This window comes from Muscardinus avellanarius (assembly GCF_963383645.1).
Source record: "Muscardinus avellanarius genome assembly, chromosome: 7".
Taxonomy (NCBI): Eukaryota; Metazoa; Chordata; class Mammalia; order Rodentia; family Gliridae; genus Muscardinus; species Muscardinus avellanarius.
Window position 1 is genome coordinate 41,504,632 of NC_137793.1, and position 16,973 is coordinate 41,521,604.

Below are 16,973 nucleotides of genomic sequence, written 5' to 3' on the forward strand. Positions count from 1 at the left end.
GAGGTGGGAAAGGGAGAAGAGCACCCTTGACCTCCACAGGGAATTAAGTGACAACAAATTTTACATTAAATGCACCTCAGGAAGCAAGTCCTCTCAGCCCTTCAACCACCTCTTTCAAGCCCTATTTCTGAGAATAGAAAATTCTAAGCTCAATTTAAGTGTCACTATAAACTCCTTTGTGCCAGATGACTTTATCCACATATTTATATCCAAAGTACAAACAACTTAAAATGTTTACACTAAGGAGTAATAGAAGTCATGTGTCAAATACAATAGGGAAAAAGAATAAAGCTTGCTTCAGAACTAAAGCTTAAAGATATACAATATCTGTGGAAAATCTGGCTTGCAAATGCAAACGTGTTGTTTACCTATTCTATTTAATTATAGAGGACATGCATTTTTACCCTTTGCATACAGTATCTGAAGTCTCTTGGGGGGGGGGTGTTTTTTGCTCTGAAGTGCTGCCTGAAGCTATGGAAGTCTCATGGCTCCATGTAGAGTCTCAAGGACATGGCCACACACATTCTTGTATTCCTGTCACTGGTGATTCCAGTTTCCTTCAAGCTTTTACCCCCAGGGAGAGACAGTGAAGAATCTTTCTTCAAGCCCAAAAGCAGACAAGAAGAAAACAGTTGATAAAGCCCTCCTTAGATAACCTCAGCAGCCTCCAGCGCCTCAGAGTTCCTCCTTGAATAAAGAAAGGACCAGGCAACTGCAGGAGGCCAGGAACAGCCTTCTAGCTGTCACTACTGAGACCCTTCTGAAGTCTCCCAAGCCTGTGGAGACAGCCTCTCCTCCACATCTACTTACCAGGATTCAGGCACAACCATCCACAGAAGCCGGGTAGAGGAAAAGCACAGTGGCGCCCTCCCTGAGACATTCAAAGAAAAACAAAGTTGTGGCTGCGGCTTTCTCTACCACATCCTTAGAAGGATCAGCCATGGACTCATAACTCCTAGGTGAAGTCCAGCTCTTCTTTGAAAGGTGTGAGCCCATCGCTGTGCTGTCCCCCTCATGCCCCACTTCCCACGCAGGCTCAGGTGGGGTGCACCTGCGACTACGGGGCAGACCATCCCCGCCTCTGCCCTGTGCACTTGGTGAGGACTTCACTGAACAGTCACCTGGGCTCTCTTAGGCTTTTTGTTTTAAAAAATTCAGAGAAGCTGAGAGTGTTTCACTTTTCCCCTTTTGCTTTTTCTGTCACTTGGTGGAGAGAGTGCCTTTGTCTCATCTCACTTAAGTAATTCTGCTTCTCTCAGCTGCAGAAAAACCTCCAGACACATTCCTCATAACATATATTCTAAGTTTCAAACAAGCTAACACTTCATCATAGGCAACTTTTAAACATGAGTCCTCAGTGGGAGTCCACAGGTGTGGCAGCCAGGCCCACCAGCCATTTGCTTTGCTTACTACCCAATCAGGCTTAAACACCCAACAGATAAAGGTTGGGATTGCTAGGAGGAAGCCACAAACCCTGGAGAAAAACCAAAAACCAAAAACCAAGTACTCTGTAGAGCTGAATGTAAAAATGGACACTTTTTACATCAGTTCTTCCTTTTTTATTCAAATTTCACTTCTTTAGTGCATGAGCCAATTTTAAATAGAACCTGGCCAAAAGCTGTGCCAGTATTGGGAATGACCTAGGAAGATTTGGGAAAGCTCTGATTATTAATATATTTCAAAAGAAAATAATTGGTATATTTCAAAATAGTTGTGTAAGAATGGCAGCAGACATGGGTAAAGAAAGGACTTGGTTTCTGCCTAAAACAGACAGCTATTCCAGTGTAAATCAACCCAGCTCAAAGTAATTAACAAGTCAACAGAGGAGAGCTAGGGCTTCCTCTTTCTAAAGACAGATCTACATGATGATCTAGGGAGGATGCAGCAGGGTTTGACCTTGCCCTCCATGAAAGGAGACACCTCACCACACCTTGCTAGGGGAGGTACCTTACAGGGTTAAGGGGAGGCACCTTACAGGGACGTTCACTATGTCAGAGTCACGCAAACAAGATGGAGGTCATGGGTATAAAAAAGGCTGAGGCCACGTGTAATTCCTTGGGTGTACTCATTCGAGTCATCCCCTCATGCCATCTCGGCATGGGGCTGTATTTCTATTTTCTGTATTTCTATCTTTCTAATAAACTCCTTTAAATCTTCAGCAACGGTCCAGGCGATGAATACTTATTCTTAGCTTAGGACAAGAATCCACGGTTTTTCTGTTTGTTTGTGTGGTGGTGGGGGGGGGAATTACCTCTCCACACACACACACCACGCATTTCACCCCCGCAACAAAAGCTACATAGACCAACCAACATATCTATAATTTTTAAACTTTCTTTATTTTAACTGAGAATCTTTGGCTTCTCAATGTATTTTTCTATCACATTTACGTATCTTGAGAAAAAATAATAAGACATGTGAATATTTAAGCTACGTTCTATTCACTGAGGATGACCTAAATGTTACCTTACCTGTAAATATGTTTCCAAACCCTGCCGCCGTTGCTCCAGTACTTTTGGGACCCAGTTCCTGACGTGTTTAGAAGGAATTTCTGGAGTTTTTATACACTTCTTAAGCTATAAAAAATAAAAAAGAAATGTTTGTTAAATATAATGACATTATTTGGAGGAGCAAATAAAAGAAAGTAAATAACTGCTATCTCCAATAAAAAAAATAGAAAAATATAATTTTACTGAAATTTCATCAAGATTTTCTCATGTAGACATTTCTTTTGTGTGTGTGTGTGTGTGTGGTACTGGGGTTCCTGGAAGCCCTTCTACCTCCAGGCTACACTCCCAGGCCTACTTTATACTTTTTATTTGGAAACAGACTTCAAACCTGCACGATCCTGTCTCGGCCTCCGGCTCATTTAGGCATTTCAAATATTCGAGTTTCAGGACAAGAGTTTGATGTTTTGGTAGTAGCTAACTACTGTTATTTCAGATTAAATTAATTTTTGCTGAAAAATTAATAGTGCATTAAGTAAGGTAAAAAGAAAATTTAAAACCTTCAGTTTCAAAAATCTTATAAAACTGATATAAAAAAATTTTAAGGTACTTTCCTGATAAAAAGTCTTTCTACATAGTTTTCACATAAGAAAGCAAAACCAAATGTAATTGTATATAAGCATTGTCCCTAGAAATACCACATAAACTAGATCATATCATTTGGAAAGATACCTGAAAATTCTATGATATAATAGAAGCTAGTTTTTAAAAATTCCTAATTAGTGTCAAATTCTGCTCATAAAAACTGAATGGTGGTTCTGAGCAACAGTTTTAGATATATGTGTATGTGTGTGTAATAAAGTGAATTATTAATTAGGTATATTCATATATATGTAATATATTTACATATAAATATACAGTAATGTATTCATTTATGAAAGAACATTATTAACTACTAATAGTAAGGCTTTATAATAATAATAAGCTTTCCATTAAAAAAAACTGTGTGTGTGTGTGTGTGTGTGTGTGTGTGTGTGGTACTTGGAATTGAACCTAGGTGCATTCTACTGCCAAGATACATCCCCCACCATTTTTATTTTCTATGTTTAAAGTAGGAGAGTCTCATTATACTGCTGAGGCTGGCCACAAACCTGCAATCCTCCTGTTTCAGCCTCCCAAGTGTTATTATAACAGGCATGTGCCACTATGCTTGGCCACTGATTCAGTGAGGCCGACTCAATGGCTTGTGTTTTCTGTCTTAATTCCTCACCCCCTTTCACCTACTTCCTGCCTAAAATGTGACCATAATGACCAGAGCCGCTGCAACCATTTGCTTCCATGAGGAAATGCTGAGGATGGAAAGCAGGTGTTCCAAATGACCTCATCAGAAAGGATGAGGATGCTGGAGCCTCATGGAGCTACCCACTCCAGGCTTGATTATTGAGGAAAGAAAATAATACCCACCATACACTTAGAAAAAAAGATAACTAATATTTGTACATTTTTATATAACTGGATTTAATCTTGATAGACAGTTAAAAATAAAAACAAAAATACAAGAGAGAACAGGACAGGAAACAATGATGAGGTAAGACAGAAAAGGAGGAGGAAGGAAGAGCTACTAAAGGAAGGAGGAGAGAAGCTGGAGCATGTTGTACATTGGCAAAGAGAACAAAGCTGAGGCAGCTCCAGCAGCGGCCCTGAGGAAGGGGGCACAGGTTTTGGAAACCAGTTTTCTCAGCAGAACTCAAGCAGCTTTGTGCTCGAGTCTGGAATAAGAGAAGGAGGGACCAAGAAGAGATTCCTGTACCATCTCTTGTATCAGTGGACCCCTTACCCCAACCCTCCATAAGCAGAAATGTAGAACAAAGTAAGAAATAAGGTCAATAAAAGGATAAAAATACAATGGGGATAAATTCAGGAAGTAAGCCACCCTGCTGCAAAAGGGCCACATGGCTAGGACCTGGGGGTGGCCTATAGGAGCTGAAAGCTGCCTCTGCTCACAGCCAATAAAAAAGGGAAAGGGAACTTCAAGTCTACCAGATGAACTAGCGAGAAGGCCTGAGCCTCTTAGGACATCACAGCCTTGACCAACACCTGATTTTAGCCAGGTGAGACTCTGAGAAATAAGGAAAACCTGACCCATGGAGACCCTGAGATGGTAAGTTTACTTTATTTTGGGAGGGAACTGGGGTGGAACCCAGGGTCATTCTACCTCTGAGCTATACCCCCAGCCATATTTTTTATTCTTTATTTTGAAACTAGGTCTCACTGAGTTGCAGAGAGCCCCACTAAGTAGCTGACGCTAGCCACAAACCATGATCCTCCTGTCTCAGCCTCTCAAGTACTGGGATAACAGGGGTGTGCCACCATGCCCGGCTCAAGTTTGTGTTATTTTAAGCATATAAATGTGTGGCTGTGATAACTTATTGTACTGCAATGGCAAACTAACATGAGGGCCAACTCTAGGGGCAGGGTGATGCGTGCAGAGAAGGTGAGAAGCAGGTTCTTCCAGAAAGGTGTTTCAGGAAGGAGAACACAACCAAACTGCACCAAATGATGATGGGCAATCGTGGGGTTCAGAGAGAATGGGTAGGGGCACGCAGGCTCCTCCCTCAAGAAGTTCTAAGAGAAGGCATACGGTGGAGCATGTGGCTGGGGCAGGCTTTATTCTGTTAAATGAGAACTACTGTAACATGTTCACTTATTGATGAGACAGATTCAGTGTTTAGTGGGATGCTGATAATACAGGAGAAGGAGCAGGGAGACTGCCTATACGGGAATAGATGTACACCTCATATCTATAATATCATCTGGGGTATTTCCCAACAAGAACAAGGTCAAAATACCCAGTTATTCTGTGGTAATAAGCTTATTCAGTTTCAATTCAAACAGAAAGATTCTTCCTTCAAAACTGTTGAATCACAGGTGTCTGATACTTCAGAAAATCAATTCTATGATCTGCCTCCTCTCTGTTCTTAAAAAATGAAGAAGTTCTGAAGATGCAGCATTGAAAATATTTTTACTTTTTATTTACAGGAGCAGTCCTGAGGAGGCTGATCCTCACAGCTGCTGGGTCTGTGACACCGCTGGGTGAGTAATGGATTGCCTTAGATGAGAGACAAACCCGAGACAATATGTTTCCAGCAGCGCTCAGCTGCTTACAAGATAAATACTCCTCTGCCACTTCCTCGATGATTAACTGGCCTGGCTGTGCTGTGTCCAGGCAAATGGCCTTTCTGATCCACGCAGATAAGAATCAGATTCGAAGATGCCACAAACACAATCCCCTTTACCCTGTGTGGCACTCCCTTTTCCTTCATATACTGTGAGAATCTACACAGAACGTACTCCATACGGTCATGCCAGTATTGATATTGGTTAGAAAATCTACCATTTTCCACATAAAGGATGAGGAATACTGCTACCAAGCACATGAATAAAAAGAATAAAGAAGAAAATAAAGCATAAATCAGCAGGGATATTTGGGAAGAAAATCCAGTCTACTTTCCATACTGTTACCCCCATTCTCTCAGGATTCCCTTTAGAGACAGTGCCTGGGATGAGGGATCTTGGTTTGATCCCATACAGCAGTTTTCTGGTTCTTCTAAAATGTGTACTTCATTAAATTAAGTAGAAGAGAATGCAATATTTGATTCAAACCCAAAGTAGGCAATAACAAAAATGAGGACAGTTAATTTAAAAATGAACCAGCACCATCTTTCAGTGAAAACTCTGTGAAGAAGAGGGTGGGCTGGAACTGACAGAAAACAGCTGGGAAGGCATGAAAAATAAAATATGCTTGGCAGTTTGCAGTGCGGGCAAGGTTTTCCTACCCACACATGAGATCTGGGGTCTATAAAGGTAAAGTTCCTTTCAAGCACCAATGTTAAAAATGGTAAATTGCTTGGCTATAATAAATAGGGCATGGGCAGGGTGTACAGGAAAGGCACTGGTAGGCTTAAGGGCTCATAAGAGCCTGCACCCAAGATATAAAGACAGCTCCCAATTACAAAGAGGAATAAGAGGGGCCTTGCTTTGTTCCAGTGTGGCTGTGGTGTTGGTGCTAACAGAGGAGGAACTACAAAGAAACCAGAGCAGTAGGACATGGGGTCGAATTTAAGGTGAACATCGGCTTCCACAATGGAGCATGCACGATGCTACCTAAATGCCATTTCCCAAATACTTAATGCCTAAAGTGTGTCCAGCACTCCAACAGTGTGAAACATACAGAAGATAAAACTTGATCATTTTTAAAAGTATCTTCTAAGTAGACAAAATTTAGGGATAACTAAGTTTTAAATATGTCTTAGATGCTTTTAATGTTTAAGTACAAATCTGTCTTCTAAACTCCAAGCTACAGCCCCAGTCCTATTTTTTATTCTTTATTTTGAAATAGGGTGTCACTAAGTTGCAGAGGGCCTCACTAAATAGCTGAGACTGGTTGAGAACCTGTGATCCTCCTGTTTCAGCCTCCCAAGTACTGGTATTACAAGTGTGCACCACCATACCCAGCATAAACAAAATTTAAAAAGGCTCTTGGTCAGCTGAGCATGGTGGTACACACCTATATTTCTAGGCTGAGACAGGAAGATCATAGATTTAAGGACAGCCTCAACAAGGTAGCAAGACTCAGAGACCTAGTAAAATGCTGTTTCAAACCAAAAATTAAAAAAGGTTGCCGACCGTGGTGGCACATACTTGTAATCCCTGCGCTTGGGAGGTGGAGACAGGAGAATCGCGCAGGTTCCTGTTTCCAAATAAAAATAATATAAAATAGGTCTGGGAGTGTAGCCTGGAGGTAGAAAAGCTTCCAGAAATCCCAGTATCTATCTATCTCTCTCTCTCTCTCTCTCTCTCTCTCTCTCTCTCTCTCTCTCACACACACACACACACACACACACACACACACACACACACACACGGTTGGAAAAGGTTGGGAGCCGGGCATCTTGGCACACGCTTATAATTCCAGTACTTTACTTGAGAAGCTGAGACAGGAGGATTGAAGGTTCGAGGAAAGCCTCAGCAAGTAGTGAGACCCTTATCAGCCTACGAGACCTTGTTTCCAAATAAAAATAGGGCCAGGGGTATAGCTCAGAGGTATAATGTCACTGGGCTCCATCCTCAACACCACACACAAGCGCACACAAAAAGGGCTGAGGGTATAGCTCAGAAGTAGACTGCCCCTGGATTCAATCCCCAGTACCAAAATAAATAAAAGGCTCTTGGTGAAAAATACTTCTAGGAAATGGCTAACATTTTAATAGGCAAAACAAACTAATAAGCAAAAACAACTGGGATTCCATTAGATAAATGAGAAAGCATATGAATAGACAATTCAAAAAAGAGATTATAAGCCAGGTGTGATGGCACACCCTTGTAATCCCAGTATTTGGGAGGCTGAGACAGGAGAATCACACAGATTCGAAGCCAGCCTCAGCTACTTAGTGAGGCTCTCAGCAACTTAGTGAGACCCTGTTTTCAAATAAAATATAAAATAGCTCTGGGTGTATAGCCCAGAGGTAGAAAGGCCCTGGGTTTCATTCCCAGTACCACAGAGAGAGAGAGAGAGAGAGAGAGAGAGAGAGAGAGAGAGAGAGAGAGAGAGAGAGATATTATGGCTTTTAAATAAATATTTATTTATTTATTTATTTATTTATTTGTTTGTTTGTTTATTGTGGTACTAGGGGTAGAACCCAGGGGCTTTTCGACCTCTGGGCTATACTCCCAGACCTATTTTTTATACTTTTATTTGTAAACAGGGTCTCACTAAGTTGCTGGCAGCCTCACTAAGTAGCTGAGGCTAGCTTCAAACCTGTGTGATCCTCCTGTCTCAGCCTCCCAAGTGCTCGGTGTGCACCGCCATGCCTGGCTAAATAAACTTTTAAAATGTCACTTAAAATAGCAAGGCAACACATACGTTGTCTAAATAAACAAATATGTTTTTAAAGGATAATATTCAAAGTTGATGAGATTTGAACCTTACAGTTTCATAATTTCATATTTGCTAACTGCATTATAAATCTTCTATAACCATTTTGGAAAGTAATTTAGTAACATATCTCAGAAGATCCAAAGATATTCATCCCCTTTGGTAGAGAAATGTTTCTTTTTGTAATATAGCTTATAAAAGCAGTCTTGAACATGAAAAAAAAATATATATATATATTTAAAACATATATATGTATATTATATATGTATATAATATAGGATATTTATTAGTAAAAGTTTACCACATGATGCATGCAATCTCATTTAGCTCATAAAATATGAAGTTCATGTATCCTTTTTTTTTTTGCAGGTCTGGGGATGGAACCCAGGAGTATTTGACCTCTGAGCTACACCCCCTGCCCTATTTTTTATTCTTTATTTTGAAACCGGTTCTCACTGAGTTGCAAAGGGCCTCACTAAGTTCATGTATTCTTATACTGACTCAAGGTGCAGAAAAATCTTGTAACTTACTCTAAGAACTTAGAGCCAGAAAGAGGTGAAGCAGACTCAGGCTCTTTCTACTTCTTGAGCCTGTGCACTTAACTTCTACATCCTAGCTACCACCACTTGCAAATATGGCTAGCACAGTGGAATTTTTTTTATCTCACAAATTTAAGCTGGGTGCAGTGGTGCACGCCTGTAATCTCAATAATACCTGGAAGGCTGTGACAGGAAGATCGCAAGTTTGAGGACAGCCCCAACAATGTAATGAGACTCTCAGCAAACTAGTGAGATCCTGATTCAGTACAAAAAAATAAATGTAGCCTGGAAGATGTAGCTTGGAGGCAGAATTTCCCTGGGTTCAATCCCAAGTAATACACACACAGACACGGACACACGGACACACACACACACACACACACACACTCCAAGAAAACAAATGAAAGGAAAATAGAAATTGCATTAAGGTAGTAGAGTTGTATTAAATTGTTTAGGTAGCAGTGCGTGGTGGCGCACGCTTGTATTCCCCACTTTTGGGAGGCAGAGACTGGAGGATGGCTCAGTTTCGAAGCCAGCCTCACTGGCTTAAGAGACCCTGTTTCCAAATAAAAAAATATAAAATAGGTCTGGAGCATAGCCCGGAGGTAAAAGGGTTTAGAACTCCAGTACCACACACACACACAAAAAATGTTTAGGTAAATTAAATATCCTACAAGATTTTATAATCTAAAAGCAACTTGAGGGGAGGAAAGGAATGCAGGGTCCATTATATAATCATAAGACTGCCTAAAATTATTAATAAAACTGCAGAAATTGAGAGAAGAGCAAGTCTTGGAAAATCCAGACATTTTTTTCCTGGCTGTGTATCTAAGAATTGCCCAAGATCACTGGGGAAAGGGTTCTGTGCTGCAGAAGAGAGAGGACCGTGTTAGAGAAGAGCGCAAGTGAGCCCGCACTCGGGACCCCGCAGGCCTAATTGACAGTCACCCAGCTGAGCCTCCTGTGAGCCGCTCCCCCAGTGTCTGGAGAGAACAGCTGGGCTGTGTCAGGTCAGGAAGCGCTGGGTGCTGACCCGGGGGGTGAGGAGGGGCCCACATATGACAGGCTGCCCGGGCCAGACTGGTTGGTAGAAGCGGAGCCCTATGTGTAGGATCTGGTCTTAATCTCCTTGTGAAGACTTAGCTCATGTGGAACCAAGCAGAATTCTCTCTAGAGCTTCTTTCTTCCCAACCCAGAATTCCATGAGGAGGAAGTAAGGCCTAGACTCCAGGGTTGTTTCTCTCTGAAGTCCCTGCGGTTGGTGCTTTTTGTAAGGTCTGCGGGCAACACCTGGCCTAAATCTGCATTCACCTGTATTGATTCTTTGGGAGTTAAACCTGCACTTGACAAAATACTAATTGGAGAATTAAATATGAATAATCCCTTGCTGTCCTACCAGAAAAGTATACAAATAACTTAGAGCTCCCCTTCAAAGACAAAGAAACAGGCTCACTAATCTCTTAATAATATTCTGTTAACATTTATACCGCTTTCTAGTCTCTTGATTGAACAAAGTGAGAAAAATGAATTTGAAAAAAATGCTAAAGAACTTTTAATACAGAATTAGCACACTGTTACATTATTTATGCACTGATAGTTCTCTGATAATTAAGAGGTGGTTAAAGAAATTAAAAGACTGTCTTTTTAAAAATACTTCACACCCAAACTTAGTATCTAATCATTTTTACTAACAGAGCAAATGAAGAAACTGAATTATGTCATATATTGACATGTGGGTACATAATCCACATATACATTTCATATGGGTATACATATGAAAGAAAAATGGTCAAAGTGTACGGGTGCAGAAAATGCTGAATTTTCTGGGCAATTTTATAAGGCATTTCTAGTTATTAACATAATTTCAGCACCTAATAATAATTTGTAACCCATAGAAATTAAATCTGGGTAAAAAATAAAAAGTATTCACTTTTTCATATTCACCAGCCACTTCACCATGAAACTCAAGTTACCACTTCTGTGTTTTTTTTTTTTTTATCCAAGACTTTTAATGGAATGGATCCTAGCACAGAAACATCAGTCTTTTCAAGAGGCCTTTCAGCTGGACATGGTAGCACATACTTGTAATCCCAGCTGCTTTCTGGAGGCTGAGACCAGAGGATCACAGTTCGCAGACAGCCTCAGATACTCTTAGAGAGGCCCTTTGCAACTCAGTGAGATCTTGTTTCAAAAATAAAAATGACTAAAATATAGGGCTAGGGGTGTAGCTCAAAGGTACAATGAGCCTGGGTTCCATTCCCAGTACCGCAAAAATAAATAAATAAATAAATAAATAAATAAATAAATATAAAGTGGCCTTTTACAACTCAAAAGAAGGCTATGAGCCTCTTTTACCTGTGTTCTCCAGTCCTAGAATACTAGTGTACATGTACATTATCTTTTCCAGGTACCAGTAGGTATAAGTTGAGTTTAACAACTTTCTTCCTATAAAATAATTATTTCCTTTAGTTTTTCTTTTTGTAAAGAACACTAAGTATATTTAATGGAAATAACAGGATCTGGTCTCATTCTTTTTGAATCTGTTCTATCCAATCCAATATACTGTAAACAGTTTGTAGTCTTAGGTGTGCATACATAAATGATCTTAACAAAAAACCCACTTTCTCAGAAAGCACATTTTTGAAGCTAAATAATCTATTTCAAAATAAAATTTACATCATAAGCATATATTCACAAGTAATATTAAAACTCTTAAAGCCACAGAAAGGAGTTTTAACATCATATCATCTCTGTATAGAGAAAAGGGAGGAAAAGAACAAAAACCAAGGATTACCTTTTTGTGCAAGGCATGAAATTCGCTGTACCTTTTTTCAACAAAATGTTTTCTTCCATTCATTAGCACTTCTATCTTAAATACCTAAGGAAAAAATTAAAGAGATTAATTCTACTCGTATAAGACGCTCAATGGTGTGATGTGGTAAGTTTGTGACCATGATATATTTCATCCCTTTAATTACAGTAGCTGAATCCCCCAAAACCCAGAAGGCTCAGGAGACCCTGGCTCAACAGCACTGATTAATGAGCACGCAAAACAAATGCTCCCTAACTACAGCATTCTCCAAAAACATGTCTACATACAAGGGAAATTTAAGTGCACCGAAATGCTACTTAATTTTTTAACTAGAGAATGTTCCTCTGTTAAAATGATTTCACAAATGAGTCTGACGATACTGAAAGTGCGAGGCCACAGCAACCCTCTGGTAAAAATCTCAGGCCCGCGGCAGTCCATTATGGGCATTTCAATGAAGACAGCCCAGTGTCATCTCTAAGACAATCATGCAAACAGTCGTGCATTTTAGGTTAATTTCTTCCTAACCTGCATATTCATCCCTAGTCTCAGCTGGGCTTACTCGGCTATTTGCAAAACAGGGAAAATGTAGTAAAGGCTCATTTTCCCTGCATGATGCAAGTGACAGCTTGTGCTCCTACCTCCAGGAGGTTGAAAGTCCAGCTGAAAAGCTCTCTGGGTGCACTAATTAGTAGGCACTAACATGACATTTTCTTGATTCTTGGGTCAGTGGGTCAAGACTGGAAACAGGGATGAGAAATATTGTGAAATGCTCATGAAAATACAATGTTTGGGTTGAGTGGGAAGGGAGGCTTGGCAGAATTAAAGAGCAGGTGCTCTGTTATTCTAAGAGTTTGCATATGACTCTTGTTTTGCGAAGTGAGAATTTTAACACCAAGATGAAAGAATACTGTACAGTTACTTATTAAGTCTAATTTCTTGTTTTAATTGCCCCTTTGGAAAAAAATCTAAACTGAAGTTTAAGTCACATGACACTAAAGAGTACTACTAAAAGCACATTTACCTTAAGCCTAAAAATCAGAACTATTTAAATTTAACATACATCATACAAGATCACATACTTTCATTATGAAAATAGATCCCTATGGTTCTATTTTTGCCTTATATGTAAATGTAACTATTTAGAAAGTCAGAAATTATGGCATCAAAAAAGTTCATATTTTTATGCTTGGAATTAGAAGCACAAAATCTATTACACAATTCAGACTAAGTAACCTGTTTTTAAATAAATGAGAAGAATTTAACAATTTAATCAATATTATTTACTAACAGTTTATTTTTTCAAGAATGCTATCTAAGTAAGTATTTTTTTCTTTGGTGAATAAATGAAAATGTTTTCTTCTAAAACATATGCATATACTTCAAACTCTCAGATGTGCATCAACTATTTTTTAGGAAAAAAATCCATTTACTAACTCAACAAAGAAAATTCTTCTTTAAAGACTCTGCCAGTAATAGAATCATGAAAACTCCCAAGAAACACAAACCAGAACAACATGGTTTTAATTTGGGGCATGGTTAATCAGCTACAAAGCTCCTTTTTTGTGTGTCAGGTGCCTGATTTAAATCAGGACACTGTGATAGCAATGAGAGCAGTTTCCCTCTGCTGAGCTGTATGACATAAATGAAGATATGTTCTGCGTCTAGTTACTTGAAGCTACATCAGAAAAGCTACCACTTTAATTGGCACTTTTGCCACAGAATCCAAAGCACAGGGAGAAGGCTGAAGACTCAGTAAGGCTCAACCCTCTGGGTCAGTCCTCCAAGCGCCCTTTCTTGAAGGTCAAGGAAAAGACATTTCTCAATGGCTGCCCCAGGAAGGCCACTGATAAGTCGGGTCCCTCCCCTTCCCCACATGATCTCCCAGTGGGAACAGGAGGCAGAACCCCGGAAGCCAGAAGCGGAGATATTGCGAGAATCCAGGTGCCTTGAGACTCCAAATATCGCGAGACTACAGATGTCACGAGAGAATTGGCATGCCTATAAAACATTGGTGCTTCCGATCCACCACGTGACTCAGCCAGCCGATCAGGACTATGTGCAACTCTCTAGATGCGTGGCCTGGCCAGTCGGTCCCTTCCCCCATGGCTGGCTGACTCCACAGAGGGTGCCAGGTCCAAATAAAGCAGCAGTCTCTGATAATCCGGTTGGTGTTTTTACCTCCCTCCTAAACTCCATAAATCTATTTTCAATCTTTCAGCCACCCTTCCTCCTGAAAAGAGGGCTCCATCACAGACCTCCCACGCACTCAATTCACAATGGGAGACAGAGGTTAGAAGATGTACACAGACTCAAAGCAAAGTTTGTGATAAACTTTAACTATATTCTATTATGTTGCCATTGGGTAAAAAAAAAAATCACATTCTATACCTCATGCTATTAAGACTTTTTTTGTACAACTTCTGGGAAAACATTTTTGAAAGAAAGTTGGCTAACCAGGACTTCCATAGCAAAGAGAGGCAAGTAATAGAGTCAGTTTCATAAATTCTATTTTCCTGAATACTGTGCCAAACCTTTCTTTCTTATTTGTTCTGATATCCTGACATCTGTCATCTATGCTTCATACAAAACCCTCTTCTCGCTTTGCTCTCCTGGCCAACTCCTAGTGTTATCAGCCTCATAAAGCTGTGGTGGCACAGGACAGTGCTTCAGTGGCACCCAGCACAGCATCTGGCAGTCATTTATTCAAAAGATATTCCCTGAGAACTGACAACATGCCTGGGAGTTGTTCTAGGCTCCGGGATTCAGCAGTGGGCAAAAGCAAGAGCCAAGCCTTACACAGGCTCATGTCCTTCACATAGGAGGGCTGACTACACACACGTGAACAATTATGAGGAGCAACACAGCAGGGTAAGAGACCGAGGCTGAGATGTGCCATTCAGAAGGGGTGGGAGGGCTCAGAGGCACAGAGAGACAAAACCTGGAGGTCAGTACCAAAAAAAGGATGTGCAAAAGTTAATATTTTTGAGCCGGGCGTGGTGGCGCATGCCTGTAATCCCCGCACCTGGGAGGCTGAGACAGGAGGATCATGCAAGTTCGAAGCCAGCCTCAGCTACTTAGTGAGGCTCTTGGCAACTTAGTGAGACCCTGTTTCCAAATATAAAATGGGTCTGGGAGTATAACCCAGAGGTAGAAAGCCTCTGGGTTCCACCTCCAGTACCACCAAAAAAAAAAAAGTTAATATTTTTGGAATATAAAAACATTCAGCATCCAATAAGATAAAAATCACAGAGTCTGGCATCCAATCAAAAAGAAGCAGAAAAATAAGATTCATGAAGAAAAACTAGTCAATTAAAACTGATTTAGAATTGGCATATGATAGCCTGGCGTGGTGGCGCACACTTGTAATCCCAGTACTTGGGAGGCTGAGACAGAAAGATCTGGGTTTGTGGTCAGCCTTAGCTACTTAGTGAGGCCCTCCGCAACTTAGAGACCCTGTTTCAAAAATAAAGAATAAAAAACTTGGCCTGGGGGTGGAGCTCAGAGGTAGAATGCCCAACAAAACACACACACACACACACACACACACACACACACACACACACACAAATGATAAGACACAATTAGAAGACAAAGACGTTAAATCTGTTGTTACTGGAAATATCTTTAGTCCAAGAACCCAGAAGAAAAGTTGACTATGTTCAGTGGAGTTGTGGAAGCTATATATATATAAAAAAGACTCAAACAGATCTGGGAACAGTTGATAAAATTATTACCCATGTTTGTGATAGAAGATACACTGGGTGGAATTAATAGCAAATTAGATCTTGCAGGAGAAAAGATTAGTGATAGAGACCTAGCAATAGAAATTATCTAAAATAAAACAGAAGGGGGGGAAAGCCTTAAAAAGTAGATAAACATGGCATCAGTTAACTATGAGACAAATTTAAATAGCAAAACATGTGCAAATGGAATTCCCAAAAGAGAAGAGAAAATAAGGTGTGGGGATAAAGACTAAGGAGAAAGACCAGTAAATGTAAAGAAGTCATGGGCAGAAATTTACCCAATTTGATAAAAGTGATAAATCTACTGACCCAAGATCAATGGACCCACACATAAGAAACTTGGAGAAAAAAATCCGAGCCACTTCATAACAAAATTATTTTAAACCACTAATAAAGAGTAAATCTGAAATGTGGCAGAGAAATAAAAAGATGTTTCATAGAAAGAAACAAATAATAATAATCTGGACGTGGTGGTGCATGCCTGTAATCCCACTACTTGGAGACTGAGACAGGAGTGTTGCAGGCTCAAGGCCAGCCTCTGTAATTTAGGGAGACCCTGTTTAAAATATTTAAAAAATCTAGCTGGGTATGTTGGTGCATGATTGTAATCCCAGTGCTGGGGAGGCTGAGACAGGAGAATCACAGGTTCAAGGACAGTCTCAGAAAGTAGTAAGACTCATCATACTAGCAAGACCCTGTTTCAAAATAAAAATAAAATAGGGCTAGGATGTAGCTCAAAGGTAGAATTCCCTGGGTTCAATTCTCAGTAACACACACACATTAACACATACAAACAAATTTTTTTAAATATTTTCAAAAAATGGGGATGGGTGTGTAACTCAGAGGTAGAATGCCCCTGGGTTCTATAAGCACATAGTTTTATTTCAATGCTCCAAATAGTTTAGGTCAGCCCAATGTTACACTGGGAATTTGAAAAATTCAGGAAGGACAACTATCCACTTAGAATATGACCTTTCTTGCATTTATATATTTTCATACACACATACATCATTTACTGTGCATCTATTGTGAGCCAAGTTCTTGACAAAGTCTTAATTCATAATACATAGTTTTTCTGAGGGGGCGAAGGGTTTGCCATGTCCTAGGGAAAATAAGACAAGGACATCCACACCTACCTATTTTGCTTTTTTTAAAATAAAATAAATATTGCTAATAGATGGAAAAAGGCAGGAACAAAAATCAGGATGAACCTAAACTTTGTATTTGCCACACAAAATGTCAAAGCCCACATCTACAGAAATGCTAAATTCTAAGCCAGGCGTGGTGGCGCACACTTGCAATCCCAGCATTCGGGAGGCTGAGACCTGGAGGATCGCGGTTCGCGGAGAGCCTCAGCTACTTAGTGAGGCCCTCTGCAACTCAGTGAGACCCGGTTTCAAAATAAAGAATACAAAATAGGGCAGGGGCTGTAGCTCGGAGGTCAAATGCCCCTGAGTTCCATCCCCAGACCCGCAAAAAAAAAAAAAAAAAAAAAAA

The 16,973-nt window shown here is 40.2% G+C and overlaps 1 protein-coding gene across 1 annotated transcript in view; it reads right to left on the reverse strand.

The window, feature by feature from the left end:
• The window catches only part of SNX24 (sorting nexin 24), a gene marked incomplete at both ends in the record, with an annotated part of 180,998 nt that overhangs the window by 68,613 nt on the left and 95,412 nt on the right, over positions 1-16,973 (reverse strand). The window contains 2 exons of the mRNA XM_080699038.1: positions 2,472-2,576; positions 11,716-11,799. Of these exons, the coding sequence (XP_080555164.1) occupies positions 2,472-2,576; positions 11,716-11,799 (189 nt within the window). The remainder of the gene's footprint in view (positions 1-2,471; positions 2,577-11,715; positions 11,800-16,973) is intronic.